This window comes from Quercus lobata, chromosome 10 (assembly GCF_001633185.2).
Source record: "Quercus lobata isolate SW786 chromosome 10, ValleyOak3.0 Primary Assembly, whole genome shotgun sequence".
NCBI lineage: Eukaryota > Viridiplantae > Streptophyta > Magnoliopsida > Fagales > Fagaceae > Quercus > Quercus lobata.
Window position 1 is genome coordinate 48,144,581 of NC_044913.1, and position 22,921 is coordinate 48,167,501.

The 22,921-nt window shown below is 34.7% G+C and overlaps 4 protein-coding genes across 5 annotated transcripts; 2 read left to right on the top strand and 2 right to left on the bottom strand.

Annotated features, from left to right (window-relative positions):
* Window positions 1-9,476: 9,476 nt before the first annotated feature.
* LOC115964877 lies at window positions 9,477-9,920 on the top strand. The gene has a single exon (XM_031084110.1). It carries the CDS (start codon window positions 9,477-9,479, stop codon window positions 9,918-9,920), a length of 444 nt encoding a protein of 147 aa, XP_030939970.1.
* A 6,952-nt stretch (window positions 9,921-16,872) lies between these two features.
* Window positions 16,873-18,163, top strand: LOC115965945 (mitogen-activated protein kinase kinase kinase 17-like). The gene has a single exon (XM_031085264.1). It carries the CDS (start codon window positions 17,031-17,033, stop codon window positions 17,979-17,981), a length of 951 nt encoding a protein of 316 aa, XP_030941124.1. The 5' UTR covers window positions 16,873-17,030; the 3' UTR covers window positions 17,982-18,163.
* A 1,485-nt stretch (window positions 18,164-19,648) lies between these two features.
* Window positions 19,649-20,624, bottom strand: LOC115964047. Its single transcript, XM_031083338.1, has one exon. It carries the CDS (start codon window positions 20,293-20,295, stop codon window positions 19,825-19,827), a length of 471 nt encoding a protein of 156 aa, XP_030939198.1. The 5' UTR covers window positions 20,296-20,624; the 3' UTR covers window positions 19,649-19,824.
* Window positions 19,649-22,556, bottom strand: LOC115964046 (pentatricopeptide repeat-containing protein At3g22470, mitochondrial-like). 2 transcript variants are annotated; one of them, XM_031083337.1, is made up of 2 exons: window positions 20,618-22,556; window positions 19,649-20,112 (listed from the first exon to the last, which is right to left on the bottom strand). In XM_031083337.1, exon 1 carries the CDS (start codon window positions 22,457-22,459, stop codon window positions 20,720-20,722), a length of 1,740 nt encoding a protein of 579 aa, XP_030939197.1. In that variant the 5' UTR covers window positions 22,460-22,556; the 3' UTR covers window positions 19,649-20,112; window positions 20,618-20,719. The 2 variants fall into 2 exon arrangements, with proteins under 2 accessions (XP_030939197.1, XP_030939196.1); XM_031083336.1 differs by having other exon boundaries at window positions 19,649-20,213.
* Window positions 22,557-22,921: the final 365 nt, after the last annotated feature.

The following is a 22,921-nucleotide window of genomic DNA, read 5'->3' on the forward strand; positions in this document are numbered from 1 at the left end:
CATATAGTTGTTTTGAAGAAATTGGTTAGTAGGAGAGTGAACATATTTTGTAGAAAATTTTTTAGATGAGAGTTAAAAATGTATTTTTACAGTGTTATCCTCAAGTTGTCTCTACTTAAATGTAGATTGTAGGGGTATATACATACATACATATATATATATATATATGTATATATTTTATAAGCAATAATTATCATCTTCTTATCATATATATATAAATATATATATATATATATATATATATATATGTTCTGTTTGTTTTAATGTAAAATATTTTACATGTAAAAAAGTTTAATATAAAATATTAAAAAAAAAAACATTTTCAAGTATTTGAAAGTACAAAACACGTGAAAATGCAAGCAATCACCAACCACCCCAAATGAGTGAAAACCACCACCAACCACCATCAAATGAGCATGAACCACTAAACCACCCCAAAAACCAAATCTAGAAGAGAGAAAAAAAAAAAAAAAAAAACAACCACCACCGTCACAACATCCCAGCCACCACCTAAAAATCTGACCATTTAACCATTAATCTGACCATAAACCACCTGCAATCCACAATATATGAGCATTAAACCACAAATCTGACCAAATCACTCCAATAACCACCCAAAAGAAAGCAATAAAAACTCACAAACCCATATTGGAAAACCAAAAAACCCACCGAGCCAATAACTCAGATCAGAACTAGAGATTCTCTGGTGGCAGCGAGCTCAAAAAAGGGTGAGATGAGAGGAGCCCACCGCCTGTAGTGGCGGTGGCAAGTGGTGACATTTGGGGTTTGGAGGTGCTCGGCCATGGTGGTAAAGGAAGCCACCACCATGTGGTGATGACAAGAGGTCGAGCAGCGATGCAAGGTCGGCCATAGTGGTCTTTTTGATGAGAAGTTGGGGAAAGGGAGGGTGCCGTGACTAATGAGGAGTTGGGGAGGAGGAGAAGCAGTTGAGCGTGAGTGATGAGGAGTTGGTAATGGGCAGCGCCGGCGGAGCTTGGAGCTAGCTGGTGGTGCTTATTAGAGCTTGTTGGCTGGTGGTACTGATTAATAAAATGTTAAACATTTGGAAAGAGTATAATATTTTAAAAATAATTTTTATATATCAAATTTGTGGGTCTTAATTAAAATTTTTACATCATCTATATATATATAAAAAAAAACCAAAGTTTCTGCTAGCACCACAATTTTCCACGTCAGCATCATTTAAAAAAAAAAAAACAAAAATTCTGATTTTTGTTTTTTACTCTAAAACCCGATAATCACTTTAAAAAAAAAAAAAATTTCCAAATACCCATCACAAAACCGATACTTCTTCAAAACCTAAACCTAAAACTAACGCTTCTTCAAAATCTCTCCCCTTCTCACACGCAAGCATCACCTTCCCCTAAACCTAAAACTCACCCTTTCCTTCCCCCAAAATCAAAACCCAAAACTCAGATTCTCCCACTGCCGCCGCTGCCACCACGGATTGCCGCCACCACAGGTCACAGCCACTGCATCTTTTGGTTTTCCTCTCCCTATTATGCAACTCATTCTCTACATTGAAAATCAAAATCCATACCCAATGCCTAGGTACGCTTGCTTTCCTCTTTCTCTTTTCTCTGATTTTAAGTTTTTTCTCTGATTTTAAGTTTTTCAACTGAAACCAAACAGAGTAAAGGCAGCCTACTTAATGATGAAAACAGAGGAAATATTTCTCTTTTTTTTTTTTAATTTGGAAATATGATTTAGGTTTTGGTATTGTAGTCTGATTGGTTTTGATTTAGGAAGAACAGATGCTTGACAATGATAGGTTTTGGTATTGTAGTATTGTTCGTTACATATTTACATGTCCAAAGCTGAATACAAGAAAATCTTGTGGGCTTGTATTTAAAATACAATATGATTTCAATAATTCAAAACCTAACCCAAGCTAATTCTTGCGTTATTGCAACAGAGACTAGCTTTGGAACTGATAAACCTTCTATTGGAATTTCAAAAAGTGGAGGTATGTTAAATTTTGATTACCATATGTTAAATTGTTTTTTTTATCTCATAATATATCTTATAGTTTGTGCATGCTATACGTGTTTATGAAAAAATTGATGAACTTGCAGTTGCTGACAAATTAATATAAACTGTTATTTTGTTTGGTTGAAGGGAATTAATAAATCTCATAATGAGTATTGGGCGATCACAATCTAACCTTCTATTGGAATTTCAAAAAGTGGAGGTATGTTAAATTTTGATTACCATATGTTAAATTGTTTTTTTACCTCATAATATCTCTTATGAACTCGCAGTTGCTGACAAATTAATATAAACTGTTATTTTGTTTGGTTGAAGGCAATTAATAAATCTCATAATGAGTATTGGGCGATCTCAATCTCATGATTTAAGTATAGGTAAGATCTTCATTTCCTTGATTAACATTTACTTCTCACACAAGTCCAAAGTATACCAGTTGTCAAGGATAAACTTTCTAAGTGCTTTCCATCCATCATGGGTCAATCTAACTTCAGTAAAGATTATCATAATAGTGTTATGGTGAGACTATCTGGGAAGGGTTGAGTTGAGATATTAATTTGTAATATAATGTTGTAGCACTATTGCAAGATGGATTGGGTCACATCACAAATGGTTTCAGAAATTTATCCAAAAAATTGAATGATGCTGTCCAATGGTGTGCACAATGCTATACAATATATACAATGTAGCAGCAAATAAAGTTGATTATGATAGTACAAGGCCACAAGCTGAAGATGTCTACTTGGCGAAGAATAAAAGGTTGAAGAAAAGGGACACAGGTAAACATTTGGATGTCATTGTGATAAATTGATAACGTTTTGGAAAATTAGAATTTCCTAAGCTGCTTTCATACCATGGTCATTTTTTAACTTTAGCCATACTATACCATATTTGGAATTGATGTTGCTATTGTGGTAATTTTTGTCATATGCAGTGAAGAAATGTATATTTAAAGAAAAAAATAAAAAGAATTTGTGAGTTTGTTTAATAGGTTGTGAAATTAAGGATGATTATAAAAAACCTCTTCAAGTCATTTGTCAATTTGAAATGTACTTGATAATGAAAGATTGGCATAACATTGTGGCTTAGAAAATATGCTTTCTGAAACTATTTTTGCTATGTCGACATTTGACATTAACAAATCTATGGTTGGCTCTTTCAGGGGGCAAAGCTCTCCATGGCCTGAGCTCTAAGAGAAAGCAGATGTTGGAAGATGTAAGCCTACTCAAGAATTTAAAGATAAATGAAACTGAGTCAGGTACATTGACTTGACATGTGACTTAAAATTCATCTGTATATATTAGCTTTATACCGTTTGATACTCTTGCTTGAAGTCATCAACTATATGTAATATTTCTCCTTTCCTCCAAAGACATGGAAACCAGGTGGTCCCTATTGGATTTGGGTTGGATATTTCTGCTTAGATGAAAGCATTATCTCTCCCTTGAATCTCAATGGCTACCCGCATGATGTCACCTTTGCTTAATTTGTCTCATGTTGGAATTTCTTTCTATCTTATTCTTTTGTTATGTTCAGAATTGATTTTCTTTTGAGTATTTGGGTTAATCTCCATATTTATATTGATATTGTTTTTGTGGGTTTGGTTTTGATTTAGAAAGAATAGATGCTTGACATTGATTTGTAAAACCTTTGCTTTTTTTAATTAGGGTTATTTTAGGTAGGGTATCGATGGTTGTTTTTCTTTGATTTTTTAAATTCCTCAGTTTAAATTATTTAACAAATTTACCATCTTTGGCTCATATATTTGTTTCACGTTGACCTTTGGTTCTTTGCAGTTCAATTTTAAGTTGCTTATTTTGGATTCTCATATATTATGTTTGTTCCTTCCCCTAAGCCTAGGTACGCTTGCTTTCCTAGATATTTACTCCTTCCAGGTACAAATTAATTGGTTTCATAGTGTTGTTCGTTACATATTTACATGTCCAAAGCTGAATACAAGAAAATCCTGTGGGTTTGTATTTAAAGCTTGAAGATATAAGCACAATTGTATATTTATTCTATTTACTGGTTCTTTTGTAATACTTATTAAACCAAATATAAGAGTACATTATGATTATTGTAATATATTACTTCATAATATTTGTATTTATCTCATTTTTAATATTATAATATTACATGTTTCATCTTATATTAGGGCCAATTTAGCTTTCAATAATTGAAATTTGAGAAATGTTTAAACCTTAACATGTTAACATTTGATTTAAAACAATCCCGTGCATCACACGGGTTAGCGACTAGTCTATATATATATATAAAACCGGAGCCTTTGCTGTCACCACAATTTTCCACGTCAGCACAATATTTAAAAAAGCACAATATTTAAAAAATAAAAAATAAATAAAAATTATAACTCCTCAAAACCCTAGCAACCTTACCCCTCTCTCAAGTTAAGAAATATAATGCCACGGTTTCTGCAAACTCTCTCTTTCTCCAGACGTAGGAAGCCCTAAAGCATTCAAGATCTACAACGCACGGTATAGATTTTAGCTTATAAAGTTCAGCTTTTGTAAGGTTAGTTTTGTTTATATATTAATTAATACAGAGTACTTTGTTCACCATTGAATACTCATATAATCAATTTCCAATTCAGTGTTCAAGAATTAAACCAAAATTCTAACTGTGCTATCATAAAATATTATTATTAGTATGAATTTTATGGAGTTGCGGTGTTCAAGAATTAAACCAAAATTATTTTAAATTATCTATAATATTTTGTCATCTGAAAATTTTATCTCTTTAATTTTAGTATATTGTGTTTCTTAAGCTATAGAGAGATTTTCTTTGGTTTCTGCAAACTCTCTCTCTCTCCAGATGTAGGAAGCCCTAAACGCACAGTATAGCATTTAAGATCTACAACTCACGGTATAGATTTTAGCTTATAAAGTTCAGCTTTTGTAAGGTTAGTTTGTTTATATATTTAGTCCTTACGTTTAGGTTTAGGTTTAGGTTTTGGTTTTAAGAGATTTATATATTACTACTATGTGGCTGAATTTCCCGTGACATCAGTTTTATGTTTTTAACCAAATACATCAGGAAAGCAAGAGAAGGCGCATAAATATTTAGTCCTTACGTTTAGGTTTAGGTTTAGGTTTTAAGAGATTTATATATTACTACTATGTGGCTGAATTTCCCGTGACATCAGTTTTATGGTTTTTTTTTTTTTAATTTGTTTTATGTAAGGTTAGTTTGTTTACATCAGTTCTTTATCTCAAAGATAAGACTTTTATTTCTACCGCAAGAACTATTTAGGTATGTATCCCTTGCAAGCACACATGAACTTAAATTGTCTTTTAATATATGCATGCTTTATTATTTTCTAATAGTTTTCCCGTGCATCGCACGGGTTAGCGACTAGTAAGACAAATAAACAAAGCATTCTATCGGCCAATGAAAGATGTCTTTTTTTTAATATAAAAAAGAAAAATCTAAGCTAGAGGGCTTACTTTTTTTACTACAATATTATTTTTATGTAATACTATAAAATTAATTGATATAATAAATGAGGTTGAGCCATCCAGAACGTATTAGGATTTGTTCCAAATTATTGGACCGTTTTTTCAAAAAAAAAAAAAAAATCATTTGAATGTTACTAGGGATGGCAATGGGACGAGGCAGGCCGAAGGATGGGGTCTTCGTCCTCACCCCGCATGGTTTTATTTTGTCCCATCTCCGCCCCGCCCCGTCCCGTCCCACATGATGGGGAATACTTTCTCACCCCATCCCCACTCATTGAGGCCCCGCGAAGCTCCGCCCCACCTTGTAAAACTCTACTTTTTGTTAATTTGCCCTACAACTAGTACAATTTTTTTAATGAAACTTATTTCATTAATTAAAATATACTTGAAATTACAAATTTATCCCATCAAATCAAATCAATTTTTAGAAAAAATTGAATAATTTATCCAAGTGTTTAACAAGACAATCATAAAAAATAAATAAATATTTCATAGTATAACACATAACAAAATAAAGATAGAGAATCACATTTGGTAGAATAAAATATGCTAATATTAATATGTTTGTTTAAATAGTATGGTTTTATGATATGAAAAATTTACAATTATAACCCTTAATAATGCGGGGTGGGGCGGGGTGGGTCTAAAAAGTCTACACCCATCCCTACCCCGCCCCATGGTGTAAGGATAAAATCTTGCCCTATCCCCGCCCCACTGCCTTTGCGGGGCGGGGAAAAACCCATGCGAAGCAAAGTGGGGAGGGGCAGGTTAAGCGGGGTGGGAAAAAATTGCCATCCCTAAATGTTATCTCAAACCCTTAATCGATTTAAACCAATTTAGAGTTAGCTTTGATAATAAACAAGTAACCATTTCATAAAAAACATAGATTTTAAAACTTGCTAAACATATGGTAAAATGTGTGAAAACTTGTTAAGAATATATAAAATATGCAGGAGAAAATACAATTTTGATCTCTATATTTTAAAGTTACAGTCAATTTGATATCTACATTTTGGTAACAGTCAATTTGGTCCCCGTTATTTTCAATTTACAATCAATTTGCTTTCTACCATTAATTCACTAACAGAAAATACGGTTGTGGCAAACAAATTGCATAATTGTCATAGTTGAAGTTAAGTGGTATAGCCATATCAACTAAAAATCCTTTTTAATTTTGTACTCTGTTAGAAGTATGTGGTTAAATGATTAAATTTATCATATCACAATAGTTTAAACTTTTGAAACAATTGGTAATTTAACATGCAAGCAAATTGAAAAAGAAGTGATCTTATTTATTATAGGCAAAAACAATATTTTGGTCCCTACCTTTTAAGAGCAATAAATTTGGTCCATACCGTTAACTCACTAACAAAAAAATGCATACATGACAAACCATTTGCATTGTTGACATGAATAATATTAATAAATTAAATGAGATGATTACTTGTATAAATTATAGTGACCATATCAATGCTTAGATGGCAATATAAGTCACACCAGTTTTTTTTTAAAATGCCCTTCTTTTCTTTACCAATTTTTTTCCTTTCGTTATTTTTTCTTTTAATTTTCTAAAAATTCCTTTAACGTTTCAAAAATTCATTTTATATTTTGTTCTACTCTATTCTTCAATTCTTCTTCCCAAACCCAAAATCTGCAAGAGGATAACTATGAATCTGTAAGGATGACAGGCCCATAAATGTATATTGAGCCGTGGGCCCTGTCCGAGTACACTTAATAATCCAAAGACAAGTAAACGTTATCGTGGAAGTGCACATTAGTGAACAAAAAAAGAGGTCTGGTCAAGAGGGTTCAGAAAAGAGGTCCAAGGACGAATGCCACCTCGGCTTAACAAAGCTAAGGTCAGAGGGTGGACCTGCCATTAAGAGCAACGTTCTGAGCGGTTCTACTGGTAAGGATAAGTATTAGGAAGGGATAAGGAAATGGGAAAGTAAGAAATATCTAAGGGAAAATTGTTGTCATCGCATTGAATGCTCTGTAGCTAACTCTCTGGCCGCATTAATGTGGAGGTGATACCTGAACAATGATATTCAGCCTTACAGCTATCTCTAAAAACTTCAGGAATGTGCTGATGGGACAAGGATAAAAATTAGTCATCTAATCAACACATGGATGGTTGAGATGGAGTGAAGAAGGGTAATATAAAGAAGAAAAATTTGATTGTAGAAGGGATTGGAGAATTGATAGTAAAAAATATTGTAGCACTAATAGTTGTAGTTGTAATCAAGTCAAAGAGCAACATACTCAAGAACCACTCTTCTTGGACTTTTTTGAGAAAGAATTTCTTTGCAAAAACTTGTTTTTCTTTGTCTTTTCCTTGCTTTCATACTATCTTTAATCCATTGTGAACCTTGTCCAATTCATTGAAGCCTAATTTTTAACCCACTCTCTACAAATTCTTTCTATTGGGCTCTTTGGGCCTTGATCCTTTTACCTTTTAGGCTTAGGATCCAAAACCTACCCTTACAATTGGCGTCATCTGTGAGAAACTTGAGCTTTGGTGAGTTCAACATCCAACTATAGTAGGTTCAAGGCCAAACCAGGAGGAGTCTGTTGGTTCCCAATGCCAAGACCAATTCCTCAATCTTGAGCAAAGAAGGGACTGGAAGGTTAGCGTATATACCACACATACTAGTAGGAGTCACCTCTCCCATGAAGAGAATACTAGAAGAATGCAGTTGGAGATTGACCGACTGCAGAGGAGGCTACATCGCAAGCGATGAAGAGAGACTCCTTCAAGCTCTAGTCCTTTTCATGAAGATAGGGATGGCAGCTACAGGCCTAGGTCAAGGACCCCTCCCAGTGAGTCTTTTTTGTATGATGAAGATCACCATTATAAGCGTAGAGATAAAAGTCCACCCCTCAAAGGTCTGGGCAACAATGCTATAAGCCAGGCCCTTAACCAAATTTCCAAATCACCTTTTACACGCAAAATTGAATGAGGAAAACTTCCTCGACAGTTCACTCAGCCAATATTCACCATGTACAATAATCAAACAGACCCTATGGAGCATGTGAGCCACTTCAACCAGAAAATGGCTATTAACTCCAAGAATGAGGTCTTGATGTACAATGTATTCCCATCCAGTTTGGGGCCTATAACGATGAGATGGTTTGATGGCCTAGGTGAAGGCTCTATTAATTCCTTTAAAGAGCTTACTCAGGCATTTGGATCTCGTTTCATTACTTGTAGCCGAGTTCCTCAGCCCTTGGACTCTTTGTTGTCCACGACCATGCAAGAAGGGAAGACCTTGAAAATATACTCTGACAGATACTAGAAGATGTTCAATGATATTGATAGGAATTTCAATGATGTGGCCATAAGGACTTTCAAGGTCGGCCTGTCACTGAGTATGATTTGAGAAAGTCTTTGACAAGGAAGCCTGTTAGGAGTGTGCGTCAGCTCATAAGTCATATTGACGAGTATAGGCAAGTTGAGAAGGATCAACAACAAGGAAAAGAAAAAGCTAAGATGGTCCCCCAGGACAGAAGGGATTTTAGGTCGGATAGGTACAATAACAACCGATCTCAGAAAGATTTTGCTGGGCATTCTGGCTCAACTACTACTCAGGTGGTTAGCACCATATTCCGAGAACCAGTGCACCAAATTTTAGGAAAAATTAAATACTTTAGGTAGCCAAATAAGATGAGGGGAGATCCCACGAAACACAACCAGAGCTTTCATTGCCAATATCACCAAGAACAAAGGCACACTATCAAGGATTATAGAACTCTGTGGAATCATCTAGAGCAATTGGTTAAGATGGGGAAATTGAAACAATTCCTGTATCAGCCTAATAGGCAAGGTGGCGAGGCAGGCTCAGGTGCTCAGAAAGATGCTTTACAAAACCAACTTTAGGTACAATTAATGTCATTCTTGCTACTTTAGGAAGGACTAGTTCTTGGCCATCTAGGGTGATGTCTATAACTCGGCCATTTACAAAAGACTTGCCCCTTAATTCGAAGAGGAGTAGAATGGAGGTCCAACCAGTTTTAAGCTTTTCTGATAAGGACAAAGTTGGAACCTTGCAGCCACATGATGATGCCCCAATAGTTACTCTCAGGATAGGAGGGTATGACATGAAAAGGATGCTGGTAGATCAGGGTAGTGGTGCAGAGATCATGTACCCTAACCTATTTAAGAGGCTGAAGCTGAGGCCGGAGAACCTAACCTGCTATGACTCTCCCCTGATAGGGTTTAATGGGAAGATTGTATTTCCGAAGGGCCAAGTTAGACTGCCTGTTCAAGCAGGGTTAAATGTCATGGAAGTGAACTTCATCATGGTAAATGCCTACTCGCCCTATACTGCCATTGTGACAAGACAATGGCTTCACGCCATGGGGGCCGTGTCTTCCACTCTGCACTTGAAGGTAAAGTATTCGTCAAGGGATCAAGTCGAGGAATTAGTTGGGAGCTAATCTATGGTTAGGCACTACTTGGTGGCTACAATCAGACATCAGGCTGGAGGTGAGTCTTCAGCTTCTACCGAGCAGGGCTTATAGCAATCAAGGGTGCTAGTGTGGTCTGCAAACATGGTGGTAGAAGAGGTAAGTTGTGAGAAGTTAGAGAAGGTTATTATTGGTGACAATGAGGGCAATTTCTTCTAAGTTGGAGTTTAGTTGCCTTCTTAGGAGAAGGAGGAGCTGATTGGATTTCTTAGGAGAAACATTAATTTGTTTGCATGGAGTGCTTATGAAGCTTATAGGGTGGACCCAAATTTCATTTACCATCATCTAAATGTCAATCCATCTGTCATCCCTAAAAAGCAACCACCTCGGCGCTCATCTAAGGAGCATTCTGATGCCATCAAAGGAGAGGTAGTCAAGATTAAGCAGGTCAGGGCCATTAAAGAGGTGTTTTATCCCGAGTGGTTGGCCAATACAGTGATGGTGAAGAAGAAGAAAAGTAGGAAATGGCGAGTATGTGTAGACATCACAGATTTGAACAAAACCTGCCCTTACAAGTTCAAACCCAATCTCTCCACGGCTACCACTATCCTTAATTTCTTTGTAGATTAAACACTAATGAAGTTACAAAAATAGGCTTCACCTGAAGATAAATCAGCATTATCATTTACAATAAGTTAAAGAATCAAACTTTTGAATCAACTATTTTAAATATATGAACCTTTTTCAAAACAATTGTTTAATAAACTCACAATCATCTACTTCTCCATATACACATGAACCCACCTAATGATACCCAGAGAATGAAAGGGAATGAGATTGAGCCCCAAATCCCAATCCCACCCACGTTTCATACTTCAATATAACTTCTCAATCTCATACGTACAAGTCTCAATCTCCCTCCATAATTAAAAAAGAGATAGAAATAGATTTTGGAAATGTCATAGTCTTTGATTTATTTGTAGTGCATGAGCTTGAAGTTTTTGAATTTTGATAGCGAAGATCTTGTGGAGTTGCAAATATTGGGTTTGGGGAACAATCAAAGAATAGTGAAGAACAAAAAATAAAATGAATTTCATTTAACATTATATCCGTACCAGACCTTGTATAATACAAAAAAAATGAGAAATTTACACATTTAAGCCATATAACTTCCCACATCAGTCCATCTAAAGCCCTAGAAAACTCAATCTTGCCAGGGCCTCTATAACACCCCAGTTGTTAATTGTAATTTGGAAGAAGCTTGATTGGCAAATTGGTCATTTTTCTTGCAAGATATTTTAGGGACAAGCTTGGAAATAGGCTTCATCCCCTTAAAATAAAATGAATTTCATTTAACATTAAATTTGTTCCAGACCTTGTATAATACAAAAAGATGAGAAATTTACACATTTAAACCCCATAACGTCCCACATCATTCCATCTAGAGCCCTAGAAAGCTCGATCTTGCCAAGGCCTCTATAACACCCTAATTGTTAATTGTAATTTGGAAGAAGCTTGATGGGCAAATTGGTAATTTTTCTTGCAAGATATTTTGGGGACAAGCTTGGAAATAGGCTTCATCCCCTTAAGTCACCCCCCTCACTTTCATATTCACTTCTCTCTCTATCTCTCTCTCTCTCTCTTGAGCTACCACCCCTCTCCCTTTCTCCCACTTAATTCCTCTCTCTCTCTCCATAGCCTTCCACTAAGAATACTTCAACCATGAGGTTCTTTTCAAGCCATCACCACTTGTGAAGAAAAGATTTTTGGGAAGAAAGGGACCCATTCGGCCAAGCAAGGAATTTAAGGTTCCGAGATTTTTGATGATGGACCTAGTGATAGGATTGGTTGATTTCATGGTACCCGGTTGAGGTAAAATTGGTTGGTCTTCCGAGGTAAATAGCTTGTTAATGGCATTTTTGAAAAATAACCGTATAGCATAAAACATTGTTTTTGGGTTAAACACGTTTTGGGAAACTGTTTATGTAAACTATATTTTTCCTAAAAAGTGTCGTGTTGTAACCTTAACAGATATGATTATTTATGAGAAGTGCATCATATTTGTTATTGCATATGGGGAAATGCATGATTTGTTAGCATGGAAAGAACAAGCATCTTTGATTAAATTCTTGGTAATGGATTTTATGGATTTATTGCATTATTTGCAAAATTTTAAGATGCTTTTATCTTGACTTGTGATATTTGGGAAAACTAATCAAAATATTTTGACAAGAAACGATTTTGAGGACTTTGAGAATATTGTTGATATTTGGTTATCAAAATATCTTATGAAACTACTTGGAAGTAAACTATATATTTTGAATACATTTAACTTGTGAGCTTTTGATGTGGGTTTGCCCTTGTGCTATGATGTTGGTGATTACCCTGTCTTTATGACAACGTCTTTGTGACGTGTGATTACCCCGTCTTTATGACAACAAGTCAGGTTAGAGCCTTTCACTTTGCATGACACAGGTAAATCCTTGAGTGTGTGGGTGAGGCTACTACCTATAGGGCCAAAAGACCCCATGCAAAAGAAGTACTGTGTGACGCGTCATTCCCTATTGCCCATGGGGGTCCTTGAGTGTGTGGGTGAGACTAGGCAGGGCCAAGAGACCACATGCAAAAGAGGTACTACATGACGCGTTATCCCCTACTGCCCATGGGGGAATAGATATCCTTGAGGGTGTGTGTAAGGTTAGGCAGGGCTAATAAACCACATGTCAAAAGAGGTACATATCATGTTAGTGGTTTGTGGGTTCTGACTTGTCTCTATGGCGATACAATGTCTTTGTGACATTTCTGTCTTTGTGATGGCTTGTCATGTGGACTTGGGTTAGATTTTCAAGTTTTAAAATGATGTTTTGATAGCTCACAATATATAGTAAATAGTTTCATATTGAGATGTTTTCAAAAAGCTTTGTACAAGATAGTTTCAATCATTCTTATCATTTTACCAATGAAAATGAATTTGCTAAATTTTCATGGAAATTCCCAAATTATATAGCATGTTTTGTAAAATGTTTATTATCATGAAACTTGCACTTCCTCCACCCTTATTAATTATGCTACTTACTAAGTTTTAACTCATCCCACTTTCCGACAGTTTTACAGATAAATTAGCTATACATCGAACATGGAGCTTAGTTTATTGGTTGTGATTGGAGTACCATGCTAAGTGGGAGATTTGTGCTATAAATTGTTGGTGACTCAACTTACTAAATTATTCAGGGCCATAACTAATTCTACTAGAGGTTGGGCTCTTGAGGTTTGTTAGCCTTGGGCATGATAGGCCTAGATTTTCTGTTGAGGTTACGTATCTTAGAGAGGATCGTGACTTTGTGTTTATTTATTTGGAGCTTTAGATTTTCATGTATATTTGGAGAAACATGATTTGTAGTTTGTATTGTTTATAAGTATGTCATAGAGCTCTGACTTATATTGTGGAGAAATCAATATATTTATTTATTTATTTTATCAAATGGAAAGAAAAAAAAAAATCTTCTACAATTTATCTTGAATGCTCGGTTTTTCATGCTTTGAACCCTTTTGGGTTTGGGGCGTGACAGCCTCTATACTTCAAGTCCGTTTAGGAACAACTTATTTATTTGAAATTAAAAACTTTTTACTGAAAGTATTGTAAACAAAGATAAAAGCTAACTAAAATAGTATAGTGGGATCCACGAATAGTACCAAAAAGTGCAGTGGGACCTATGAATAATAACAAAAATAAGCTGAATAATAACAAAAATAAGCTAAATAGTGAAATAAGCTGACTTTAAACTCTAATCTCAAACACAACCTTCATCTACAATTATGAACCCAATTTGCATCCTTAAGCAAGGCATGTGGTATCATGCCTTGAACACCCCATTATTTAAATGCTTCAAAGGGATTTACCATTTTATTATTTCTATATGTTTGAGCTTCTGTAACAACCGTGAACCACTCATTAGATGAGAAATCATTTGGCTTGAGGAAATGTGGCTTTGAAGAAAGAAAGTCGTCATCTTTGCATTTATTGTTTTCATATGTTAATAGCATCCTATTCAATATCTATTTTGGTTCAGCTATTTAATTGGATCATTTATACCATTGAATTACTATAATCCCATTCCTCAAAAAAAAATAATTAATATAATCAAGGTTGTCAAAATTGGGATCCTACGTAGGATCGTGGGAGGTAGGTAGGATCGTGGATCGTAGGATCGGATCGTGAATCGTAAGATCCTACCTATTTTCATATTTTAAGCAAAAAACCTATTGATAGTGACTTTGTATGTTATATAATCACTTAAAATATGAATCCATCCATTAAAAAAAAAAAATTCTTCATAAAATATAATTTGCACGCACTACATCGTTCTTATGTCATTCTAATGAAACAAAATATATTTAACTTTTGACATAATGTATATAAAAAATTCAATACATGTTTAAGTAGCAACTAAGTACCAAAATATTATCTACACATATGGAAAATATTTTCCAAATTCAAAGTTCCAAATCCAAAATAAGTTAGGCTAGTTAGCACATAAAAACTAGCTAACTACAAATTTACAATATGTAATCCAAAAGAGAATTCTCAATTTAAGGTAAACTAGCTAATTACAAATATGAAATCCAAAAGAGAATTCTCATTCTACGGTTCTTCTAATCTAATTACTGTCATTGTCATATCCCATTTCATCATCTAAATATTTTAGGTTTTGTTTTTGAAAACATTAAACTTAAGTACTAGAGGTTTTTTTGAGATTTTATGTTGACATAAGGGTAAATTTGGAACTTCAATTCATTATTAGGCTTTTGATAACCGTTGGGCTTGTAGGTTTAGGTGGATTATCTTACCCAAATGAATCCCAATTAAAAAAAAAAAAAAAATTCAATCCAAATGGTAGGATCGGTAAGATCGGTAGGATCCCATACGATCCTACAATCCTATGCGATCCTACACGATCCTACATACGATCCTACCATTTTTGCGATCTTGCTACGATTTTAAACTTTTTAGTGAGGTGGAATTGTCAAATCGTTCGATTTTACGATCCGAATCACGATTTTGACAACCATGAATATAATCCACTTTTTTCATTAATTAAATTGGAAAAATATTTTTTTAATTTAAATTTCTCATAATTATCTTTATATTCATTTTTTTTATTTGACCATATTGTTCGATGAGTGATCATTTGTTCAACTAGTGATCCAATAATCCAACTCCTTAATTGGATTAATAAATAGCTTTTCAAAATTACTTATAATTTTTTTTAAAAGAACCAAAAAAACAATGAGAGGTTTAATTTTATAATTAACTAGTCGCTAACCCGTGCGATGCACGGGATAGTTAAACAAAATTTATACACATTCACTTTTATTGGTACAATCATTTGAAAATAATTCTAACTAATACCCAAATGTAAGAGACACATTGACTTACTATTAAAAGTAGCATTCTGAAGAATTTACACATATTGTGCAACTGAGCCTTAATTTCTCATCAACAATAAAAACATGGAAAGAAAATAAAAATTACAACAATTAATTCTATTATCTTTCATGCTATATTTTGTAATTGTACGGAATTAAGTCAACTCAATTTAAGTAGTTGTAATAAAATTGGCTTCTACTATTCTCTATTCTATAGAGATATGAACATATTGGATTTCTCAAACAATTACCGGTATTGCAATAAAATGATTTATTATTGAAAATAAGAAACAAAGAAAATCTATCTATAACTTAAGAAACACAATATACTAAAATTAAAGAGATAAAATTTTTGGAGGACAAAATATTATAGATAATTTTAGAAACAGATTATACACTTAAAAGGGTTAGTAATTTATAGCACTTACCCCCCATTATTAGTATACAGACATCAAGTGCGGTCGTCGTAATCCTTTGAAAGAACCTTCCCTAATTGGACCCTATCAAAAAAAAAAAAAAAAAAACACCCAATTAACAAAATTGATCCAAAAGGGTCTAAAAAGCACACAAAATCAATTCAATAAACAAAAATATGAGACAGAATAATTACTTTCCGCTGCCAATGAAATCGTCTTTTGTATTGCTGTTCCAAACTGCAACACTTATCTCTCTAAGGCCTTCAATTAACGAAAACACAAACTTCTCTTGGAATACTGGAGTATAATGACCATCTATACACACACAAAAAAAACAAAATCAGCATAACTCACTATAACTCTATAGAAGCCTCAAAAATATAAAGAGAGATTAAAGGGGTTGAATTTGATATTTACGTTTGGAGAGAAAGAGTTTGCAGAAATTGTGGCTTTATATTTCTTAACTTGAGAGAGGGGTAAGGTTGCTAGGGTTTTGAGGTATTATAATGTTTTTATTTTTATTTTTTATTTTTTAAATAATGTGCTGACGTGGAAAATTGTGGTGCCAGCAGAGTCTTCGGTTTTATATATATATATATAGATTAATGTAAAAATAAATATAAAAATTTGTAAGATTAGTAAATTAACAATGTTTTTTAGAATTATAAATCTTTTTTTATTTGTCCTTACTATTCCATCAATGACAACTAGTTCACCAGTTCAATTAGTGACTTAATAACCTGACTCATACCATAAATTAAAATTTGTTTTTAAACCCAAACCACCCCCCCCACCCCCCCCCCCCCCCCCAAAAAAAAAAAAAAAAAGAAACAAAGGATTCATGATTTTATAATTAATTAATTTTTTTGGGATAAATTATTAATGTAAAAAATAAATATAAAAATTTTAAAACAATCTACATTTCGCGTTTAGAAAAAGCAACGCGATTTTCCGAAACTAATTCAGTAATTCTTTATTAGCTATTTAAAATTCAAAATCAAAATAAAAGTTTCCGAAACAGATTCGGAGTACTTCGACTTTGAAATTATCCGACCGTTAACTCTAGCCCTAAACCGACTTATATATATACTCAGCGTTGAAAGTAAGCGTCAAATTAGTCTCTATTTGGCACAGTATGATCTAAAACAAGAACGCACTTCTATTTCTCCTCAAACCCACTTCTTAAAACTAATTTTTTTTCTACCATTGTTGCAGAGGTCAATTGCATGGCCGTGGAGGATTTGGGTCTGTTTTCATTGCGAAATTGAAGGAACCCTCTTGGAGATTTCCTTCAATCATGGCTGTAAAATCAGAAAGCGCTGCTTCTGCGTCATCTTCACTCATGAATGAAGAATTGGTTCTTCAGGCTTTAAGAGGGTGTCCTAATGTGGTTCAAAGCTTTGGATCAGACATCACGACTGACTGCTTTGGGGATTCAATCTACAACGTTTTTCTTGAGTTTGCTTCGGGAGGAAGCTTGTTTGATTTCATCAAGAAAACTGGTTCTGGTACTGGGTTGCCTGAGGTTCTAGTAAGGGATTTCACTCGGTCTATTCTGATTGGATTGAAGCAAGTGCATGACCATGGATTTGTTCACTGTGATACCAAGCCTCATAATGTCCTGTTAGTACCTACAGTAGATCGGTATATTCCTAAAGTTGCAGACTTTGGGTTGGCAAAGAGGCACAATGTGAGAGATGGTAGTGGTGTCAGAGGCACACATTTGTTCTTTTCTCCTCAGATGGTGGTTTTTGGAATTCAGGAAGCACCTTCAGATATTTGGGCACTTGGGTATATTGTGTTGATGATGTTGACAGGAAAACCACCGTGGGCTTGTACATCTAAATCTGAACTTGTGTATCAGATTGCTATGGAAACACCGACGATTCCACACCATATTTCAAAAGCAGCCCAAAACTTCTTGAGTTGCTGCTTTGTGAGGCATTCTGCGAAGAGGTTGACGGCTACTGAGCTATTGAGTCACTTCTTTTTACTAGAATCAGATGAGTGTAAAGAAGTATTCATTCAAGAATCGGCTGAAGTTTCAAATCAGAAGTATCTTGGAGTAAAGCCTCAATCACAGCATCGTCCTTCAGCTTTGCCAAGTTTTATACCTCTTCCTTCTTCATCGCCTAAAGAGGAAGAGGACATCCCTGCTGCATTGGAGAGAACATGTTACAAACAGAACCATCCTTTGGCAATCATGGGTTGCCAACCTCCCGTCACTTTTACTGCTTGTGCCAATTGAGACATAGCAAACATTTTGTTTGCATTTGTAAATCTTTTTTTTTTTTTTTTTTGTTAGTGTATAGCTTAGACTAGATTAGCCCATTAGGCTTAGCCTAGGATATTGTACTTGTAGTTTAGTCATATTACTTGTATTGCATACATACCTAACCTATGTAAAACTCTCTATTATACATTATTGTCTACACATAATATACAGACTATTCAGTCTTTCTCTCTCTCACTTTATATTGATTTTTCATTGTAATTGATTTTTTATTTTTTGGTTTCAGAAGTTGAAAACTAATGAGTCAGAAAATATAAAGCATTTTGTATTTCTGGTTATTCACTTTAATGTTTTTATTTTCTTTCAATTTTCATTGTTCATTTATATAGTAGTAGAGGTAGTTTCTAAATTTGGCAGTGTCCTTAGCCCTTAAGCAGGGTATCTGGGAGATGCAGCCTAAAAATATAGTAATCTACTTCAATTGTAGCCTTGTTTAACTTGTGTTCTGTTTCTATTTCAATCGTAGTAATCCTGTTTCCATCTGTAGTTTACTATGATATCAAAGATATTAGTAAAAGAAAATAAATTGGAGTAACAAAAAATGGAATATAAGTGCTCAGAAAGAGATGGGGTTATCTGTTATCACTGTGCAAGCTAATACAAGGAACAAGTCAAAGTTTTTCAGTTATGTTGTTTTAGTCCTTTTCATTTTGAGTGAACTATGTATTCAAAATTCATAGATTTGAACAAATGAGCGTGTAGTAGTATTGCTGGTATTAACAGATTTGAACAAATAGAGAGAATTGCTCTTGCAATTTCAGAAGGGTAAAAGTAGAGTTCCTCAAGTGCACTATAATATATTCCCCAATTAAATTCAAACACATGGCTGCATAACCAATAAAATACAAACTATATTATGTTTTTCAAGCACAATCAAATTTATTGCAGTATTGTGTTTTACCCATTTTAGAAATGCAGAGAAACACTGTCAGATGCCATCACAAGTAACCCTCTTTTGGGCTCTTTTCTGCAACCACTTTAGTCTAAAACTACTCTTCCCAGCAATATGACATTATCCACACACCAGAAAGCCAAAGAAACAGTGTTTATTGATATTTCAAGTTCCATGACTTACCAGGGACGCATTAGGATAGAGGGATGCACGCCTGGTGTGGCCCAAGATATAATTACATAATTTAACATAAATGTACACCTGTCCTAAGCAATCTGTCAAACACTTTATTCAACTTTACTGTCTTAATCAGCCCAAAACTTTGTGATATAATGTTAGCACAGACAAAAACAAGAATTTACATTAATATAATTATGCCCAGAGAAGGGCTAATACATCTTGCCTTTGTTTGATATGATCATTCGGTACCAATACAAACCACAACTACAAAGTGGAAGGGCCACTAGAGAAGCTAGAAGTAGTCTATACTCTATATTAGAGAATAAGAGAAATCAGTCAAACCAAAGTGTCATGACAACAGAAAATTACCCTTATCAATGGAATCTTAAGTAGGGGACTTAGCTCGCCCGCCTACCAATCAAAGAGGCTGAGAGTAAACGTAAACTCAACCTATAATCTCTTTAAGCTTTGTCCTCCAGTGGGAGGAGAAAAGAAGAGGACTTGTTGTAGAAGCTTCGCTTCTAGTATGTAAAATTCAAGACTCTCTCTCTAAATAGAAACTGATTTTCATTGATTAGAAAAGATTACAATCCAACTAACTGATCTAATTCACTATCTCTATCCTTTTATATACAATCGTGTACAAAGAAAGCAAAAATAACTAACTACCTGTTTTGGAGGGAAAGTTTGTTACAACTAAAGCTACCTAATCATTACACGTGTACATCAACTAATAACTTCCAGACCATGTGGCATCATCCCTTGAATTGAATGAATAATCTGATCATGATAAGGTATTGATTCAATCAAGTCTTCTAATTCTTCATTGCTCATGATTGCATCTCTGGTCTTCCACTGATACTGTGATGCACTGTGGCCTGCATTCACTTGCATCTTTTCCTGATCCCGTGGTGCATGCTGGGCTGCACCCTGCTGCTGCGATACACGCTGGGCTGCAGTGACCTGCAGCTTCCCCTGATCCTGGGTGCTCGTTTCCTGCTTGGAAGCTTGCTGCTGCAGAAAGCATACTTCTTGCTTAGAATTGTTTTCAACATAGGACAAAGACAAGACTTTTTTTTTCTGGTAGTGCCATCCTCCCCAAAGGCTGTACGGGGCTATGAAACACAAAAATAACAATTTAGCATTGACAAAATCTAAATTGTCAAAATAGCAATTATTGTTAATTACTTTAACCATGGTTTCATTTTTGTGGTGAAGACAATGACCACAGTAAATTAGGTAATGAATTTGGTAGTTGGCCCATGTAATCTCCAATTGTTTATGGAGTAAATCCAAAAGGTCAACACTATAATTTTTGAAGATCGCACCAATATACAAAAGAGCATGCTAGTGAAAAAAATTGAATTGACAATACTCTTACTAGGTTGAATTTGACGAATAAAATTGATGAACTGTCAGTCAACATCCTTTTAAAGCAAACTCCACAAATTAGCTATTTTCATCTTCTTTCATAAAGCATGGCACCTCACCAAAATAAATAACAAGGCCTACATGTTACCTTGGTTCTTTAAGGGTAGCTTAAATTTGGAAAATTCAGATATATCTACATGGATGCAATGAACAAGCACGCAGGTACTCAAATACCCTTCTTGTTGATGGTTTATTCAGAACTTCTGATTTCTGTCTCATCAGGTTTGCAGTCATTGTCAATCTTCTGTAGCAATTCACGAGCCATCTTCAATTTTCCACTCTTTTTAAATGCATGTTCAAAAGCATCCTTGATATAGACTGGTGGATAAAAACCCTTTTCAAGTAATGATTTTAGCTTCTCATAAGCAGCCCCTAGTTCACCTGCTTTACAGAGCTTCTGCAAGATCTGAGAGTCCAATTTCCGCTCCAATTTGAATAACAAATCCAACTTTGCATTATCCCTCAAAAGTTTATCCACTAAACTATATGTGTGAAAATGTGGAGATAAGCCCAATCCTAACATCTCAATCAATAAGCCATAAGCATCTTCCCAATTCCTAGCTTCACCATAAGCAAGGATCAATGCCGAATAGGTAAAATTATCTGGAAGGCATCTCTTCTTATTCATAATCTCAAAAACCCTTTTAGCATCATCTAAATTCCCTAATTTGCATAGCATTGAAATAACAGAATTGTAAATAACCAACTTTGGCTTCATGCCCTGGGAGAGCATCCTCCCAAACAAATGGCTGGCTTCCTCTACTAATCGGTGTTCACACAATGCCTGTATGACAATAGAGTAACCTTCTTCCACACAACTCAGCTTCCTTCCCTCAACAAGTTTCAACAACTTAACAGCTTCTTCCATTTTACCCAATCGACAAAGCTCTGAAATCAGCTGCTTTATAACAAATGTACTAGGTAATAAACCCATCTCATGAACTGCCCAAAACACTGCAACTGCAGGCTGTACAGCACCACTGTTAGCACCCACATTTGGAACTAAAATTGTAAAGGGTCTATGAGCATCTTTCACTCTAACTTTCTCAACAGCTCCCTCTTTTGCACTCAATGAACACAACTGCCCAATAAGAAAGTTCACCGCAGACCGAGTAGGAACTAAACCAGCCCTACCCATTTCACCAAAAACATCAAGTGCAGTCTCAAACCTACCAAATTTACATAAACCAACAAGAATATTACTATACGAATACGTATCCGGCAATTCGATTCTCCTAAAAATCATAAGTGCAAAATCAATTAGTTCCTCAGATCTTTCCTTCTTGCAAAGCACATAGAGCATATTATTGTACACAAGATTATCGGGTTTACACCTAAATTGTGATTCCATTTCCTGAAACAAGCAAAGGGCTTCTCTAACTCTCCCTTGCCTACCCAAAAACCTAATACAAATCGAAAATGTTCGACACGAAACTCGACCTTTATGTAAGAACACAGTCACCAAAAGACACTTGATATCATCAAATAGCTTCCTCCTACCTAAGAAATCAGCCATGTACTCAACAACACAGTCATCAAACTGAAAACCCATTTGCATTCCAGCCCAAGCAAAGAATTCCAAGGTCTTAATCCTACCCAACTGTCTATAGTTCATCAGAATTTGAAGCACAAGATTAGAGTTCAACTTTTCTTCAAAACCCTTTAACAAATCATCAATATTTGTTGTGGTTTGATGGGGTTGGCTTGAAATTAGTAAAGAACAGATTGTGTTGAAATCAGAAGAACTTACAGTGCGTGAGGTTGTTGTTGTTGGTGGTGGTGGTGGCACAATGAGTGAAGCAGGTCTTCTGGGAGTGGAGAAATTGGGTTTGGGGATTGAAGAAAATGGAGAGGAATTGAGAAAGGATGTGAGGGTTTTGAAGAGGTTTGAAGAAAGAGTGAGAGCTCCATTTTTAGTTCTAAAGATCATTCCTTGAATTTGGCTGAACTTGTGATAACGTCCTATGTATCATTCTTCTGAATTCAACTCTCTTCAAGGGGTTTATCAAAAAAAATAAAACCTCTCTTCGAAGGGATTTTTTTTTTTTTTTTTTTTAATGGATATCGCTCCCAAAAAAAAAGATCAACATGTGTCCAAATTGCCCTTTTTTTATTAAAATAAAATATTTACCAAATTATTACTGTATTAATTTCTTTTTGTTCTCTCTCTTTGGTACTGAGGTAAAGAAGAAAACATTTTTGGCACTACCTATTACTAAAATTATTGGATAAAATGTGTTTTTTTTTTTAACAGTAAAATTACAAGCGCAACAATTTCACAACAAAATTTAGATGTCATACAGTTAATAGTAAGTAAAAAATGATAATAGTAGTAAGTTTATATGAGAACCAATAACAACTTTTGACCTAAAATCTGTTATAAATTTGTTAT